Source organism: Aulonocara stuartgranti (assembly GCF_965226115.1).
Source record: "Aulonocara stuartgranti genome assembly, chromosome: 18".
Taxonomy (NCBI): domain Eukaryota; kingdom Metazoa; phylum Chordata; class Actinopteri; order Cichliformes; family Cichlidae; genus Aulonocara; species Aulonocara stuartgranti.
The window spans coordinates 19234528-19251747 of record NC_138954.1 but is presented as its reverse complement, the minus strand read 5'-3'; the positions used below and the strand labels follow the sequence as shown (position 1 = coordinate 19251747).

The 17220-nt window shown below is 39.0% G+C and overlaps 1 protein-coding gene and 1 long non-coding RNA gene across 3 annotated transcripts; one reads left to right on the top strand and one right to left on the bottom strand.

Annotated features, from left to right (window-relative positions):
- Positions 1-749: 749 nt before the first annotated feature.
- On the bottom strand, positions 750-7009 carry LOC309693162. Of its 2 annotated transcripts, none has more exons than XR_014272587.1 (3): positions 5655-7009; positions 5270-5399; positions 750-980 (listed from the first exon to the last, which is right to left on the bottom strand). It is a non-coding gene; the product is annotated as an uncharacterized lncRNA (long non-coding RNA). The 2 variants fall into 2 exon arrangements; XR_014272588.1 differs by having other exon boundaries at positions 5270-5396.
- Positions 7010-8552: 1543 nt separating this feature from the next.
- tfa (transferrin-a) lies at positions 8553-15827 on the top strand. Its single transcript, XM_082513144.1, has 17 exons — positions 8553-8667; positions 8758-8909; positions 9603-9705; positions 9837-10028; positions 10838-10967; positions 11064-11119; positions 11490-11662; positions 11769-11922; positions 12010-12173; positions 12265-12361; positions 12459-12479; positions 13072-13236; positions 13451-13601; positions 13928-13995; positions 14081-14262; positions 15175-15367; positions 15491-15827. Exons 1-17 carry the CDS (start codon positions 8628-8630, stop codon positions 15532-15534), a joined length of 2085 nt encoding a protein of 694 aa, XP_082369270.1. The 5' UTR covers positions 8553-8627; the 3' UTR covers positions 15535-15827.
- Positions 15828-17220: the final 1393 nt, after the last annotated feature.

Here is a 17220-nt window from a genome sequence, read left to right as displayed (position 1 = left end):
GGATTTCCTTGCATAGAGACCTCCGTGTGTTAGCCAACAGCAGTTGGGTATAGAGATGAAATCCTCAGATTCACTTTACATCTTTTGCTGGTGCAGAGTGATGCCTTGCCTCGTGTGGGCAGTGTGTAGCCATAGTGGTAAAGGCATAGGTATCATGGCCCTAGAACAATATTTATGAGTCCCACAGATTATCTAGTACCTCACTTATGCTCTGATCCAGGATCTGGGAGAAGATGAACCAGGGCATCATCCACTGTCTGACCAGGAGCGTACCCAGATGTCTGAAGTGCATGGAGGCACATTGAGGCTGTAAACATTAGTGAGCCAGATTAGTCTGATCACTCTGATATAAATTTATAGCTTTTTTGTTGTGATTTGATGATTTTGGTTTCCCCTGGCTTTTGTTACATAATTTTGTTCTCAGCAAATTACAGTGTGTATCAGTAAAAACTTTCAGCCTGAATATTTTGTCATCAAGAACCAATGTGTGATTTAAGTGTTCCTGTAACTTTTTTTTAATTTAATTTTATTTTTTTGGAGCGGTGTATTTAGATTTTTTTTTTTTTTGTGCTGAGGCTGTTAAAGACTTTTCTGTGTGTCTGTTCAGACTGAGCAGGTTTGTGTTTCTTAATATGGACAGATGGTGGTGATAACGTACCTTAAATACCAACAATTCCCCGAACGCAGGTGAAAATTCCACTAAGACCAAAAAGACACTGACACCAATATTTTATAAGCAGTGTTTTAAGTTTTAACTGTTCAGATTAAAAAAAAAAAAAGTTTTAGGAAGTATCTTGATGCATTCTCAATCATCAAGGTAAGTAAATCTCCAAAAGTTGATTCTGTTCATCTGGACGTAGCGTTTCGTCACTTGGAGTCATGCACGTGTTAACTGGTGCAGGGGTTTCTGTGGTGGAGTATGAGCTGTTTCCTTCCCAGAGATTTTTCTGTGTTTAAGTTTTTCACTCAGGCGTCCAGTCCTGGAAGAAAAGAGGTGATGTTTCTTAAAAATGTTACAGTGATCTATGTCAGTGGTAACAATCATAAGGCCAGGGGACTAGAAGCAGCCCAGCAAAGATCCACTATCTGGTCCACTGGAAGACTTTGGAAAATATGAAGGAGGGCATGAATTTTGGACTTTTAGATGGATTTATTAGATTTAGATTTCATTCATTTTTCTTGCTGATAAAGTCTCCTCCATGGCCATTCATACAACGCCAAAGTAATTAAGAGACAGATAAACAATTAAATGACAGAAAAGTTCCATCAGCTATTAAAAAAAATTGTTGTTTTTTAAAGTGGGTTCACAAAAAGCAATTTTGAAATCAAATCTTTGAATTGACAGAAGCTTTGTTTTGTAATTAGAGCACAGTCTGAGCTACCAGACGTTGTCTAATTTTGCGTATTTATTTCTTGCAGTTTAAGCCCAAACAATATTTCTTTAACATAAAGAAAAACGAAGATATACTGTTGAATTTACATGGCTGCTTTTATTAACCCTCTCGAGGCAGGCGTTGCCGATTTGCAACAGTTAAAAACTAACAACCTGGTTACCCCACATACATATTTTATGAGGGTTTTTTTTTTACTCAGAGTACCACTGCAGGACTTGGTTGTGCATTAGCAACAAAAAGTTTAATTTGAGCCTGAAAGGGTTAAGACATCACAGCCAAGTGTGTAGGTAAACTTCTTTTTACTAACTGAAATGGGAGTTTCACTGGTCTGGATAAAAAAATGGGCTGTATGTGCTGCAAATTGAATGTTGGCTTCAAATTTTGTCCAATCAATCAAAACATCTTTCTTCGCAAATAAGAAATCTCACAGTTAATACAAGACTTGATGCTCCTGCATCACTGGCATCAACTCTTTGTGTGACAGGCATTATTTCCAGTTTGATGGGTTGACATATTGTTTGTCACACCCACCTAGAAGCAGTTGTCTGGTCTTTTTAAACTAATATGTGACCACTGCTGTGACTCATAGATTAGAATGAGATCTTTCCAAAAGAAAAATCCCTGAACAACACCTGAAAATTGTTATTAACAGTGCCTGGTGTGGGGGGCAGTGGTCAGAGGTGAAAGAGTACAGTGTGCAGCTGTGCAAACAGATGAGGAGTCTTGAGTCTGTTTCACTCCCCTCGCTGTGTGGATAATACAGTATGAGACAATCATTCTTTCACCTCCTGCTTTTTGTGTAAAGGACAAGGGTGAATAAACACAGGAGGGCGAAGGGAAATTTTATTGTTGACTAAAACAGAACAGCTAAAACCATTTCCCCCCACGAAAAATCGTTAAGCCCATCAGAAGTTTCGCAAGTCTGAGATTACTGTGTGTTCCAAAGTCACATCTTCAGAGTAGGAAACTCTTTAAAACATGCATTTTCTTTTTCACTTTGTCAGTCAGTCAGAGAAATTGTGTTTTTCCCCTGCTGAATTTCTGGTACCTCCAAATAAAGGAGCAACAGTTTAAAAGCCCACATCGAGTAGCAATGACCTAAATCAATTTCACACTGAAGACGAGTTGATTAATCGGTGCTGAAATTTTAATGACACAGCAGGACAGCAGCCCTTAGGCTTTGTTTGTTCAAAGGGTTTGTCTGTTGCATAAAAGGCTGGTGACCCCAGTTGTCTGATTACCTCTTAGCTCATTCTCAGAACGAATCAATAACAGTTAATAAACAGTGAGCCATTTTTGGGTTGAGTTTAGACATAAAGTTCAGTTTGGACATCACATGAACCAGTACTCAGACTGGGATTTTAGTCTTCTGTGTCCCCTGGGGAGCTTTTTCAGAGTTTGAAAACTTTATAGGAGCTCCAGTGAAGATGCTGTTGGTGCTTGATGTGTTGACCTTTGATTTGTTCCTTAGGAGTCCCAATTTTATGACCTCCATGGAGTACCCACTAATATTTATGCATATTTGGAGAGTTTTTAGACTCTTGCAGGTTTTGCACATTTTCTTTTGTACTCTTTATGAAATGGATTTAACTCAATCAACAAAAAGTTACAAGTTACTACAACTTGACTGAAATCCATTAAGTATTGCTCATAACAGGAAGAGATGCAAATTAGCTCATATAAGATCCTTGCATGTAATTGTGTATCCCAGAATGAAAACCTAGCATGGAGGTTCAGTGGCTTTTCTGTAGACCTGCAATAGATTGTGTAAAAACACAGATTCTGGGGAAAGTATACGAATATCTGAAAATGTCCAGGAGCAAAAAGAAGCAAGGTGCCACCATAAATCTTTCAATAACTGGCCACCAGTTTCCCAAAACACACCTGAGTAACTCACTTCAGCATGATCCTCCAGTCTTCCTATCATTTCTCTACAGGTTAACCATGACATCATCTGCCCTCAGACTTGAGTGAAATCCAGATCTTTTGCCAAGTATATCATGAATTGATGAGGGAACAAGCCTCAACTTGCCATGAAAGTGCCTGTGAGTCTTAAAATCACTTATGAGCCTCTGAAAACGGGGATCTGTTTAGAAAAATCGCTGAAATTCCTAAACATCTTGATTGTTTATTTAAACTCCAGTGTGGTGACATTGCCCAAAAACTCCTGGAGTTTCCTGGAGTTGACTGTATGACAGGAATAATTCAGAATGACGGCTGTTCAGGTATCAGAGAAGCAGCTCTGAATATGTCTCCTTCCACTTTAATGTCAATCTCTACTGAAGGTGCAATTAAAGTCACCATTTCTATCAGTGACGTAATAACAGTATGAATAACTGAGGAGCCCGATGTCTCTGATCCCTGATGGAGGAGATGGATGTTTTTCTACAAACTGACACTTTCTCAAAGTGTACTCATGTGTGGGCCTCAAGATGAATCACTCCTGGCTCATGTGTCACAGTTAACTCCAGTGTTGCCTCTCACTCAAACGCCTGCCTTGAACACGCCTTCACATCTTACAGTAGCACACAGCATTTCACCTGCACCTGAAGGGGTTATTGCATGCACAGTGGAACAAAACCTTAAAAACAAAGATGACCATAAAAAATACAACAAAGCATCTGCTCTTGAAGCTCACCCGTTTATGCAGACTACAGTACTTTGTTATTCCCCTGCTGTGTGTACTCTAGGAGAACAGCCATGGATGATAAGCTTATCTCCTCTGACTCAGCACAGTCAGAATGACTTAGCGAACAATAATCTCTGATACGCAGTCCTTCGCAATAATCCTACACTTCAGAAAGTTCAGTCACAAAGCTACAAAGACAAATAATGGTGTTCAAATTCATGTTCACAGCCACATATAAAAATATAGAACTGTGTGACGATTTTATTTGGTTCTGTTTTCTGATCTTATGACAAGAAACGGTCCTGCCTGCAAAAGCTGGACAGGTATGTTACGGGATTGCCAGGTGTGTTATCAAGCACCTCAAAGTCCTTTAAAAATGGGACTGACAGCAATAATCTTCTTTGATTTTTTTATAGAGTAAATGTTTAATTCTAGTGTGTGCGGCAGGAGTTAACCACCATGATGAATTAATTTCTGTTAGGATTAATAAAGTTTTGTAGAATCAAATGAAAGACAATTCATGGCCCAAGCAGTTCTGAGTGAAGTGTCAGCAAAGATTAACAAAAGCACAACATTCAGATTGAACTGCAGACTCACAAGACAGATACTGTAACGAGGGCTAAAATCATTCAAGATCAATTCCAGACTACATACCTCAGATGCCCACAACATTCATTTGTATTTCTTCTGGTTCATCTGAGTTCTTTAGGTTCATAACACAAAACAGGGCAAGAAAATAAACAACCCTTGCAGCAAATACCCCATCAGATCAGCTGCATGAGCAATATCTGTCCAGTGTATACCTAATAGAAACACACTCCGCACCCTAGCAATAGAAAGAGATGCTTATACACAGAAATGATTAACCTGGACTCCTGTGTCTCCTCCTGGGATTTAGTCCTACAATTAATACAATCATTCCACAAAAACTGAATGGCAGCCTGGCGCTACTTGGACTTCGACCCTCTCTGTATCACTGAGTGATGGATTTTCTTACAAGGAGGCCGTCATTCACAACACCACCTCCTCCTCCACCAGTCAAACACTACAGCCGCCTTCCCCCGGCTGTGTCCTGACCCTGTTTCTGCTGTGTCACAAAGCTGGAGTATGATGGCTCAGCTGGACGTATGGGGCAATCATGATGCCAAGTTTGCATAAAACATAAAAACTCACGTACTGTGGGAAGGAAGTGAAGGAACTGAAGACCTGGAGAGAAGAAGAACTACAAAACCTCACAAATGCTTACCATGCATGCACAAACACAGCCAAAGAAAGACAGTCAACCGGTGCCAGGTTCCTGCCATGCATCTCCCACAGATGTCCAGTGAAGTGCGCTCTGAGCATCATGACCCACATCATCACACTGTTTCGTCCTGCTGATTAGAATGGGAAGTAGTCATGATTTATTAAAATAAAGTTAAATACAAAATTATAATAACGATAAATGTAACTGATAATCTAAAGCACAGAAATATGTTTGTTATCAGCGTATTACAACTATTTGATAAGGTACAACTTTATTTGGCAGGAGATCAGTTTCTACTTCATAGATAAGTCTATAAAGTAAGCTTATCTTGATTTTGAGGACTTTAATCTCTCAAAATAAAGACTTGTGTAATCTGCAGACTCACCTTTGGACACATTTCAGTTTTGCTAGTTTATCTTCCAAGTCACATATTTGTGCTGATTACCTGAAAAAAAAGAAACATTTTACAATCTGTACTTTCCCTGCTTGTATTATTTAGGGGTACTTCCTGCAAGCCCACTCTAAGGTCAGCATAACACCTTAAAAATGTGCACTCAAACTTTCCCTACTCAGAACTGTCCTCTTTGTGGAATGGGTTTATTTTAGATGTAAACATTTCTCAATACTCAGGGGTATCATATTGATTTCTCAGCTGATGGTGAATAATACTGTATCAGAGACCCTGATAAGATGGCTGGACTAATTCCTCATGTTGTAAAGTAAATTTAACCATAGCAATATTAATACTTGCAATCACCTATTCCACAATTATGTGTTATTATATCTAGAGCTGGGAGCAAAATCTGCATAAATATTTCTTTCCCTCTTATTTTGCTTTTTTTTTTTTTTTAAAGAAAGAAGCATGGAAGATATGTGCTTTTTGTTCCGATTATCAATTTTATTCATGGCTGGCCCAATTTCAAAGTTGGATGGGTCCAACCTTTATCTTTAAAATTGATATAAGGGATAATTTAGCTACTTCTGCTACTCATCATCTTCACTGGACCTTATTCTGTTATTAAAAATGATTATTTTAGGTTTCCTATTTGAAGGAAACGGTTTCCAAGGCCTAATCCGTGGATCGACTTCCTTCGAGGCGTGGACGTCTATCAGCAGAGAATGTACCTTCACCTATCAGCAGAGAATGTCCCTTAGTCTGTAACACAGTCAAATATATTCTCAAGTAATATTCAAGCATGCCATTCAGCGTGTTAGTACGAGCTCGGGAGCAGCTTGGGAGAACAAGAAAACAGAGACTGCTTTAGATTGTCTTCCCAAAGTGACTCAACTTTATTCACAAGTACAACAGTTTATATAGAGGGTAAAATTCATGAGACAGCAGATTTATCAGTTTAAACCAGTACAGACCAAGATAAGGCAGCGTCTTCCTGCCCATGGGTGAAGAAGCATCCTTTGTGTAGTTTATCAGTTCAGCTACAATTGTGATTATCTCAGCGACATATTTTCAAGGCACAAAACGAAGAGTTCTTTCATTAGTGAAATCTGAAACAAACCATTTGGCCTTCAACAGGCGTCTAAAAGATTAAGAAACTAATCTAGCTGAGGGAGTGATCTCTGTGGTATTTCAACCTTGTACCAGCTTGTGATTCTCACACATCAATTCTTGGGTCAAAGAGAAAAATAACTAAAACAAAGGGGCCTTATTGAATGACAGAGTTTTCCTGCATAATGTCACTATAAAACAATATCCAGTAAATGCTACCATGGTACTAAAATACCTAACACTATTGTTCCTTTAAGTTTTACCTGCTTCAGCCAAGTAAGACATTTAAAGTTGCAAACGGACACAGCAGCACAGAACAAAAACTGCATGAATAAAAATGAATTTGGATAATAAAACACTGCAGAAGCAAGAAAGAAAAGCAGATGATGCAAAATAAAAAAATAGATCAGTTTTCACTTACACAGGCTTTGGCTGTGGACGCAGGATGGTGTGCAGTCCTCTGCAGAGCTGTAAAAATTAGGTTAATTAGTTAACAATAATAATATTTTATTTTGATTACTTCATTGTGAGTGGTAAATTATGTCTCCTAATTCCAGAAATACTAAGTAGTTTCTAGATACAGCAAATATTCTTCTTCTTCTTATCCAATATTAAAGGATGGTGTACTACAGTAATGTTGCTACATTAAGTATTAAATCCATCCAGAATCATGTTTTGGATCTTCCAAAGTTACACCACCGAACATGCATCATTAAACATGAAATGTATTATGAGAGGTATTATGTGATATCTCTACATTTGATGGCTGAGAATAAAGGAAGCGGTCAAATGTGCAAATCAGCATGAACCTTAGTGCTTGCATTGGGTAATATTGACTCTGTAAACACAGCTCCCAAGTGGATCACACAAACTGCAACTTTTCCAAGTAAAAAAAAAAACAAAAGAAAAGTTTGCAGGTTCTGATTTTAGAGGCTGAATAATTATGAATATTGAATGAAACTTTCATGCCACTTCTGGATATAGAATAAAGACAATTATATTAAATTAAAAAACAAATTGCAAAATAAAGACATTTTCTCAAGAAATACAATATTTTGTGTGCTATATAAAGTCTGGTGGCATTTATACTTCTATTCCACGTATTTACTAAAAAATTAAAATATTTTACAGATGTTTCCACAACAAATATTTCAGGACATCCATTCTTTCCTGCAAAACATCACATGAGTATATTAAATTCTCTACTTTAAGCAGTCCAGAGTTATATTCTGAACCAAAGTTTCGATTTTTCTTTCTTTCTTTCTTTTTTAAGTTAACTTCAGCATGACTATGAAGATATTCCATTGCAGGGCTTTTTACATGTGGAGTATTTTTACATTGTGCCATATATACTTTTATTCAGACACCAAAATCCTTTTCACGTGGCTGGTTAGTCCTGAGACCAGAATGCTTTACTGCAGTAAAAACTCCAGGGGTTTTTGTTATTGTTTTGTTTTTTTACTCTTAAATGTAGTTTAGACTCTGTGCTGCAGAATGTTTTGTCCTCTGACCAAACCTTTAACCCACCTGAAAACAAAGATTTTTGGTCCTGCACGTGTATCCTAAATATGCTCATCTCTAAATATTTCTGATTTCAAATTGTGCAAACAAACTGTTTCAGATGACTAAATGTTATTTCGTATTATGTGGCAATTTCAGATTGTCCATGAAACCTAATCTCTGTCTTTTGCACACTAAAGTACACACGTGCGCCCCCACATACGCACACATTAGGAAACCTGAGCAAACTCTGGCATTTTTATCTTTTGTCCCGGTCCACTCAGGTTTGCTATAAAAGCCCGAGCAGCCTCCCAGTCTCTCTGCTCTGCTGATCCGGAGACCCCACCGCCCAACATGAAGCCCCTCCTCCTAGTGGCGCTGCTCGGACTGCTCGGTAAAAGCTTTTCAGCCCCGCACTACTATATTTAATCACACACATGACATCACATTTTCAATCCAAACTGACATCCGTGTGTTTTAACAGCCAGCGCGTTCGCCCGACCCGGCTCTCAGAAGGTGAAATGGTGCGTCAAGTCGGACCAAGAATTGCGTAAATGTTTAGATCTCGCCGCTGCGGCTCCTGCGTTCTCCTGTGTGAAAAAAGAAAACACCCTCGAGTGCATTATTGCCATTAAGGTGAGCGCTTTTTACATCCAGAGCACCAAATTAACCACAAATACTCAATAATAGACTTTGACCAGGGCAGTTGTTATAATCGCAATGTAACTGAAGTGCTTCACAGTGCTCGGCTTATTCTGAAATGTTACTTAAATAAAAATAAGTGAATGTAATGACTTCATTTTATTGTTTTTTTTTCTTCACTTTCTTCGAGTAGGTTCATACTCGAACTACTACTAAAACATATCTAAAGTAAAGATAAACTAACTGTATCTGCTGTGGAGTGTTCTAGAAAAATAGAGTCGAGTTAAAAAATAAAAAAATAAAATCCGAACCAAATGATTTGACTTTAACTATTTCAATTGTATCTAAATATTCAATTTCATTTGGTTACATAAATACAATTTAAATGTTACATTTAATGGAAGCTTGTCAAATAAAATTTATTTGATTGGCATGGATTCAGTTTATACCAAGCACATTTTCCTTGATGATTATTTAGCTCATTAAATAAACATTTGATTTTATATATTTCAGCTTTACTCACTTTACTCAAAATGATTGCATCATGTTTGCTGAGGATGAATAACTCCCCCCCCCCCTTTTAAGTATTTAATGTGGGGGAAAAACTACCAATGCCTTCAACTTATCCAGTGAAATTCTATGTAAAAATGACTTGACCTCAGTCATACAGCAAATACTCTCCGGCAGGCTGGTGAAGCAGATGCCATTACTGTGGATGGTGGGGACATTTACACTGCTGGCTTGAACAACTATGACCTCCATCCCATCATTGCTGAGGACTATGGCGCCGGTATGTCTAGTCATCAGCTGTCGTTAGTAGCCTAATGAAATAAGCTCAAGCAAGAACATGTTTAGCGTTTTATTTGAATGTGATTTAGCTGTTTCAATAATATTATATCCATTTTTTTTTCATTCATTCAGGTACGGACACCTGCTACTATGCTGTTGCTGTGGCAAAGAAGAACACTGGATTTGGCTTCAGAGATCTCAGGGGGAAGAAATCATGTCACACTGGTTTGGGGAAATCTGCAGGCTGGAACATTCCCATAGGATCTCTGGTGACCATGAATGTTATTGAGTGGGGTGGCATTGAAGACAAACCTCTGGAGGAGGGTAAAGGACTTTTTGTTTCTGGTTAGCTAATAACATTTGACAGTTTTAGTGCATGTATGGTCAAAGGACAATAAGATCAGACCTTTTTATGAGAAACTGGACACCTGAGAAACAATTAAACACACTTATTTGCTTTACTGACAAGAATTTATTGACGGGATCAAAACTACAGGAAAAGTAGAAACAGACAGGGGCTACCTAGCTTCTTTTTTTATTAGTCCTTTATTTAACCAGGGAAAAAAATCTCATTGAGATTAAAAATGTCATTTCCAAGAGAGACCTGGCTTCTGCCCAGGGATTATAAAATCCTGTGCCTGTCAGCACTTCTTATCACTTATAACACTTCCTTTTGTTAAATATAATTTACTGAAGTTCAAAAACTAGTCTGTTTAGACTAGTTAGGCCTGTTAGACAGTTGAACAAATCAATATCCATCCATCTTCTTCTTAACCAATTCCAGATCACAGGGGCTGGAGCCTGGCTCTCAGGGTGAGAGGCGCGAAAGGTTGCCAGTCTGTTAGGGGCCAGGAAAAGACAGGAAAACCACCCACACTCACATTCGTACATATGGTCAGTTTAGAATTGACAATTAACCTAACATGAAAGAAACTGGTGTATGCAGTATCCCATGCAAGGGGATGCAAACTCTGCACACACAGTATAATATGAAACTTCTAAATGATAAAAATGCATATGGGAACTTTCATATTTGTCTTTAAAGGGAGACAGTGGTGACACTCTGGCTCTATTGTCAGTGTTTTGGTTTTCTTTTCTAAATTATGACCCTGGCCTTGTTTTTTGTTATGCAGCTGTGAGCACCTTCTTCCATGCCAGCTGTGCCCCTGGGGCAGCAAGAGGCAGCAAGCTGTGTGAACTGTGCAAGGGAGACTGCTCCAGGTCCCAGAGGGAGCCTTACTATGACTACAATGGAGCCTTTCAGTCAGTGTCCACTTTTTAATGCTTCTCATTAGTGAACATAAACGTCTACACATTTAGCCAAACCTTTTATCTGTAATAATATGACTTTTGTGACAGGTGTTTGGTGGAGGGAGCTGGAGATGTGGCTTTTGTGAAGCATCTCACTGTGCCAGGTCAGTATCACAACAACCTTTATCCATTCTAACATGTAAAGAAGCACTGAATCATAGCATTGTCAGGTTTTATTTATCAAAAAAAAAAAAAGCTTTACCAAGATTAAAAGTTTCATTTTGAAAAGCGACAGGGACAAGAGGGGACCTGATGAACATGCATGACATACAAATACAACTGTTGCACACTGCACAAGTCAAGGACAAGTTGAGCAGAATTTCAAAGCAAATTTCAGAGCAATCACGTTGACCAAGAATGTCATTTTCTCCATTGATTAAAATCGTCTTAAACGCCCTGAAACTTCTACAAAATATGGGAAAGGATAACTGTGAAAAACACTGATGTAAAACCTGTGTCATATCACACTTCCAGAATCGGATAAGCCATCGTACGAGCTGCTGTGCAAGGACAACACCAGAGCACCTATTGACAACTATAAAGTCTGCTCCCTAGCCAGAGTGCCAGCTCACGCTGTTGTTACTCGCAAGGATCCACAGCTGGCCGACTTGATCTGGCAGAGCCTTGACCAAGTTCAGACTGACCACGTAGGAAGTACACTGAATAACATCTAATTTCAGCGTATTCTGATTCCTTGTGTTTCAGCAGCCTCATTGCTTTCCTAATGAATCATCTCCCTTGCTGCCTTTTCAGAGCTTTAACCTCTTCTCATCTGAAGCCTACGCACCCGCCAAGAACCTGATGTTCAAAGATTCAACAGTGAGGCTCTTGAGGGTGCCCCCAAACACAGACTCCTTCCTGTATCTGGGTGCGAACTACATGAGCATCGTCCATTCCCTTAAAAAAGGTAAAGAACACAAGCAAGACAGGCAGAAACGCAATTGTTAGTCAGGTGTCAGTCTGGCTTATGTCTAAGTCTTTCTTCCCTCTCTAGAGCAGGCATCAGACGATGCATCCCCTGCCATCAGATGGTGTGCTGTGGGCCATGCTGAGACCGCAAAGTGTGACACGTGGAGCATCAGCAGTGTGTCTGGGGACACCACCTCCATTGAATGCCAGAACGCCCCTACAGTTGAAGAGTGCCTGAAGAAGATTATGGTAAACTCTGGAGGAAATATCAAAATCTGTTAATTTATTATTTTTTGTCTCCACTCTGTGACATTCATCTCTGCTTTGAATCGCCCCGCAGCGTAAAGAGGCCGACGCAGTGGCCGTGGATGGAGGTCAGGTGTTTACGGCTGGAAAGTGTGGCCTGGTTCCTGTCATGGTGGAGCAGTATGTGCAAGGTAGATAACAAGAAGAAGAAATAACACACACACAATCCTGTGTCTTATTTCAACTTTTTTTATGAGTAATATTTGTTCATTTTGTCTCCTCTCACAGAGTTGTGCAGCCGCTCTGATGGTAGTAAACTTTCATCTTTTTCCTCTTCTTTTTATGATATGGACAAATTTTTTTAAAAAGTCTCGAAGTGCATTATTTTAATTGTAACACAACTTCAATGACCTGTTGTGCTGATGACCAGATTTGTATTTTTATCCTTGGACTCTACCACTCTACTACTACAACTATAATTTAACTAGCTTTATATGAACAACCAGTTCAAGGAATCCTTATTTATTAGTTTATCCTCTGAAACTTCTGAAGCTTTGAACAACAGGTGGATGGAGCTTGTCTTCATTATATATTAAGGATATAGTCTCTTTATGGCATTACAAACAACCAAGATTAAAAAAACAATACTAAATAAATCCCCAAATTGAGCATTTACATAAATCTGGAGACCTAGCATTTAGCTCAAAGGTATTGCTTGTACATTGTTTAAAATGTTAGTGGCTCCGGCTTTGTAAGTGTCCACCATTATAATGAAAGATGACCTTTAAAAAGTGGATTAATTTCAAATTAATCAGTGACAAACAGAGTAGATTTATATGAATGTCTCTCTGCAGTTGAATCATCTGAAATGTCTACCTCTACTTCCCGTATCCACTCTCAGTCACATCCTCCTCATACTATGCTGTTGCTGTGGTAAAGAAGGGTTCAGGGGTGACCTGGGACACTCTGAAGGGCAAGAAGTCTTGCCACACAGGAATCGGCAGAACTGCTGGCTGGAACATCCCCATGGGTCAAATCTACAAAACAGAACATGACTGTGACTTCAGTGAGTGACTGCAAGCTTCTCCTTCTTTTACCAACAGAAAGAAATTTAAAGCCACCCACAGAAATCATGCAACTCCCCTTTTTCTAAAAAAGTTTGTTTAGATGACTCACGTGATGAATCTGTATTTAAACAAAAGCCACAATCTTCCATTAACCTTGACAAAAGAGAGGTTTGCTGATTGTGGAACTCTTTCTGCATCTCTTCTTCTCATCAGCCAAGTTCTTCAGTAGTGGCTGTGCCCCCGGAGCAGAGCCCAACTCTCCGTTCTGTTCTCTGTGCGTCGGCAGCGGTAAAGCTGTGGGAGACCAGGCCAAATGCAAAGCCAGCGCTGATGAGAAGTATTACGGTTATGCTGGAGCCTTTAGGTACAGCAAGAAACAGAATGGCATCGCATACAAGTTTGTGTATAAGGAGAAAGTTAGCAAAGAGACGGGAAGCAGAGGAAAACAATCTTGCTCAATCTTGCCAGCTACTGTTATGTTTTTTTTTTTCTTATATATTTCTTTTGTAAACAGCCAAGAATGTGTCAAGAGCTGAAGCATGTTTTCCTCCTAAAACCAGAACTTTTTAATCGTTTTTAAAATTTTTGTGAACTTTAGCAGTGATAAGGTGTAATTTTTAATTGGTTAGCCATTTACCCCCAACTTCACTCTTTGTCTCCAAAGTCATGATGTATGGCATATCATTACAGGTGTCTGGTTGAGGGTGGTGGTGATGTTGCCTTCATTAAACACACAATTGTGACAGAAAACAGCAATGGTAAGAGGACTGCACTGATCTGCACTACCTGCTCCGATGACATTACAACAGCTTCTAAACTTTATTCCACCTCTCTTTATCGAAGGTAACGGTCCAGACTGGGCTCGTAATCTGAGATCTTCTGATTACCAGCTCATCTGCCCTGGGAAAGGACCAGTGGAGATCAGTGAATATGCCACTTGTAACTTGGCTCAGGTGCCTGCACACGCTGTGGTGACGCGCCCAGAAAGCCACAGTAAGGTGGTCCGCATCCTTCAGGAACAGCAGGTTTGTGATAAAGTCTAAGATAGCTACTTGAAATGAAATAAGAGCTTAAAATAAAATTGTTGTTGTTTCAAAGCACTGAATTCCCAGTGCAAAAATCTGACATCAAGGTTCAACTTCTCTAGCCGACACAGATGCTGAGTCTGAAATAGAGAAGCATCCTTTCATTACAGAAGCTGCATACAGTTTGTTTGGCATTCTGTTTTGAGCACAACAATGAATTTTTAACCGATTTTTCCAAATAGTTGCCAATTAACTCTGACAACTTTAACATTGTCCCTTTGTAGGGGCTACATCTAAGACTCTACAGGCCTCAGTTAACAAGTTAAAGCTTATGACAGCAGAATTAGAAAAATACTGAGCAAATGTGGCTTGTTTGGAAAGAAAAAGCCGCTTCTCTCTACAGAGAACATAGCAGGACAGCTATATATATTTGCAGTGTTGCATCTGAACAAACCAAGAGACTTCTGGAACAATGTTCTCTGGGCGGACGAGACCAAAGTGGAAACGTCTGGCCTTAATGTACAGGACCACGTTTGTTGAAAATCAAACATATTCGCACAAACACCTAGTAGAAACTGGTGGTGGAGGGGTGTTGATTTGGGCTTCTTTCACAGCAACGTGGCACAAACACTTCAAGTTACTGCTCCCAAAGTTGATTCTACTTGCTACTGAATCATGGAGTGTACTTAGTTTGTCACAACTGCATAGAGTCCTGCGAAAACTTTCTTTTTGATATGACTGTACTTGCACTTGATCTCAAGTGGGGGGGACCTTGGCATTTCAAAAACCAATAGTTACAAAAGTTATGATGACTTCTGTTTTTCCACATTCTGTCGGTTTCAATGAGTAAAGTAACCAGTGTAATAGAAATCTAAACTAAATAACTGCTTCAAACCTAAATTGTGTTCTTAGGCCAGATTTGGAAACACCGGAACCGATCCTTCATTCAGAATGTTCCAGTCAGAAAATGGAAAGAACCTCCTCTTCAAGGACTCCACTAAGTGTCTCCAGGAGGTACCACTGGGAACAACCTATGAGCAGTTTTTGGGAAATCCTTACATGGAAGCCATGAAGGCAGTGAGACATTGCAGCGAAACTACTCCAGGTTTGTACTACTGCAGAAATTACTTAGCATTTAAATGTTACTTTTGTACCATCTTGTACCAGATAAAATAACATTCATACTCGACATTCTCCAATTGTTTTTGTTTGCCTCTCTTCCCAACAGATCTGGAAAAATCTTGCACATTCCATACCTGCCAGCAAGGCTAATGGAGATGTACAACACAGTGATTCAGCCATCTTACCCACTTACTTCCTGCACTTACCCAAACATAGTGTTTCTCCTGTCTCCTCTTCTGATCTTACTATAGACTTGTTTTTAGAAGCACAATTGACACCAAATATCATCAGTCCTGCCAATCAACAATATGTGAAACAATCATCTCCACATATAGCTATTTTTATGCTGCTGAAACAGCATGTTACACTGCATTTGTCACTAGATCAACTATGTTTTGTTAACACACGACTGACTTTTCTCAAATAAAGAGATTTCAATGCTCTTTCACGGTGAAAGCACAATTTCTGACAACGCTGATGGTGTTTTATCTGATCTTCTCCCTTAATGATTGTTACCAAAAGAACAAAAAAGAAAAGACAATATTATCACATTTACTGCGCTCGAGTGCAGGTTTAAAGAGCTGCTGTCTGAAGGTGCATTCAATAATAATGAAACATTAGGTGAAAAAACATGTAGCAGAATGACTGTCAGTACCGGTAATGTACATTATACAATTATAATACAATAAGTATAACTGTAGACTACATTTTATTAAAATGTGATTTCACTAGCTACCTTCAAATTGTTACCAGTCTATATTTAAGCACATGGATGTACAGTTTCTAACCGTGGTAGTCAGCTGAGCTGCATTTCCACAGGCTTCGCAGGCAAATGAATAAATAAACATAATTTGAGGAAAATCTGTTTGAGTGAATCGCACAGACAATGTGGCACCATCTGCTTTTTGGATACTTTGAAGACTTTTGGATAATTTACATTCAAATCAAAATCCTGTGGCATGAACAATGTGAAGCTGTTCCATCATAGAGACTTCACAGCAGGTTGGCATGTTCTGGAAACCCCTGTTAACACTTGGCTGGTGAACAAACACATGGTTGGATTAACCTAAACATGGGAAAAGGAGCTTTGGAATATGACTCCTATTTGACACAACTTAGTTCTATTCAGATATGCAGTATATTTAGGAATATTCACCCTGTACTGTACATGACAAAAAGAAGAAAAACTACATCAGTTAATGCTAGAGCTGATTTTTTTTTCATGAATCTGCTGAATACTTTTATACTTTATATATATATATTGTCAGAAAATAGTGAAACATCCAAGTTTCAGTCCAAAGTGGTATTTTTATATCTATACAGCACTGAGCAAAAGTCTTGAGCCATTCCTTATTTCTTTATATTTCTTTTTATATATCTTTTCATTGAAAAACTAGACCAAACATCTAGTTTGTTGCCATTTGTTTGGGTGAATCCACAAAAAAGGCTAATGGCAACACTGTACGACGGGCATAAAATAAATAGTATTCTTGGCGCAACATGAAAGTTTGGCATATCTTAGTGCGGTGTGCTGTGTATCCTTAAAGAAAATCTGTGGACACTGGACAAGTGGAGGACAGAAGAATGAGTAGCAGGTCTGAAAAAAGTATCAACAACAAATGAAAAGTTTTTGAAAGTCATCTTCTGAAGAAATCTGAAAATATTCCAGAAAAGACCTGACACAGGACCCGACAGACACATCTGGCCCTCAGTTGATCCCTCTGCTGTTCACTGAAACCTCATTAGAAATGGTCTCGCTGGAGGGCCGTCTGAAACCATGCTCAAGAAATGGAAGCAATAAGAAAAGGCTGAGGTATGCAAAACTGCACAAGAACA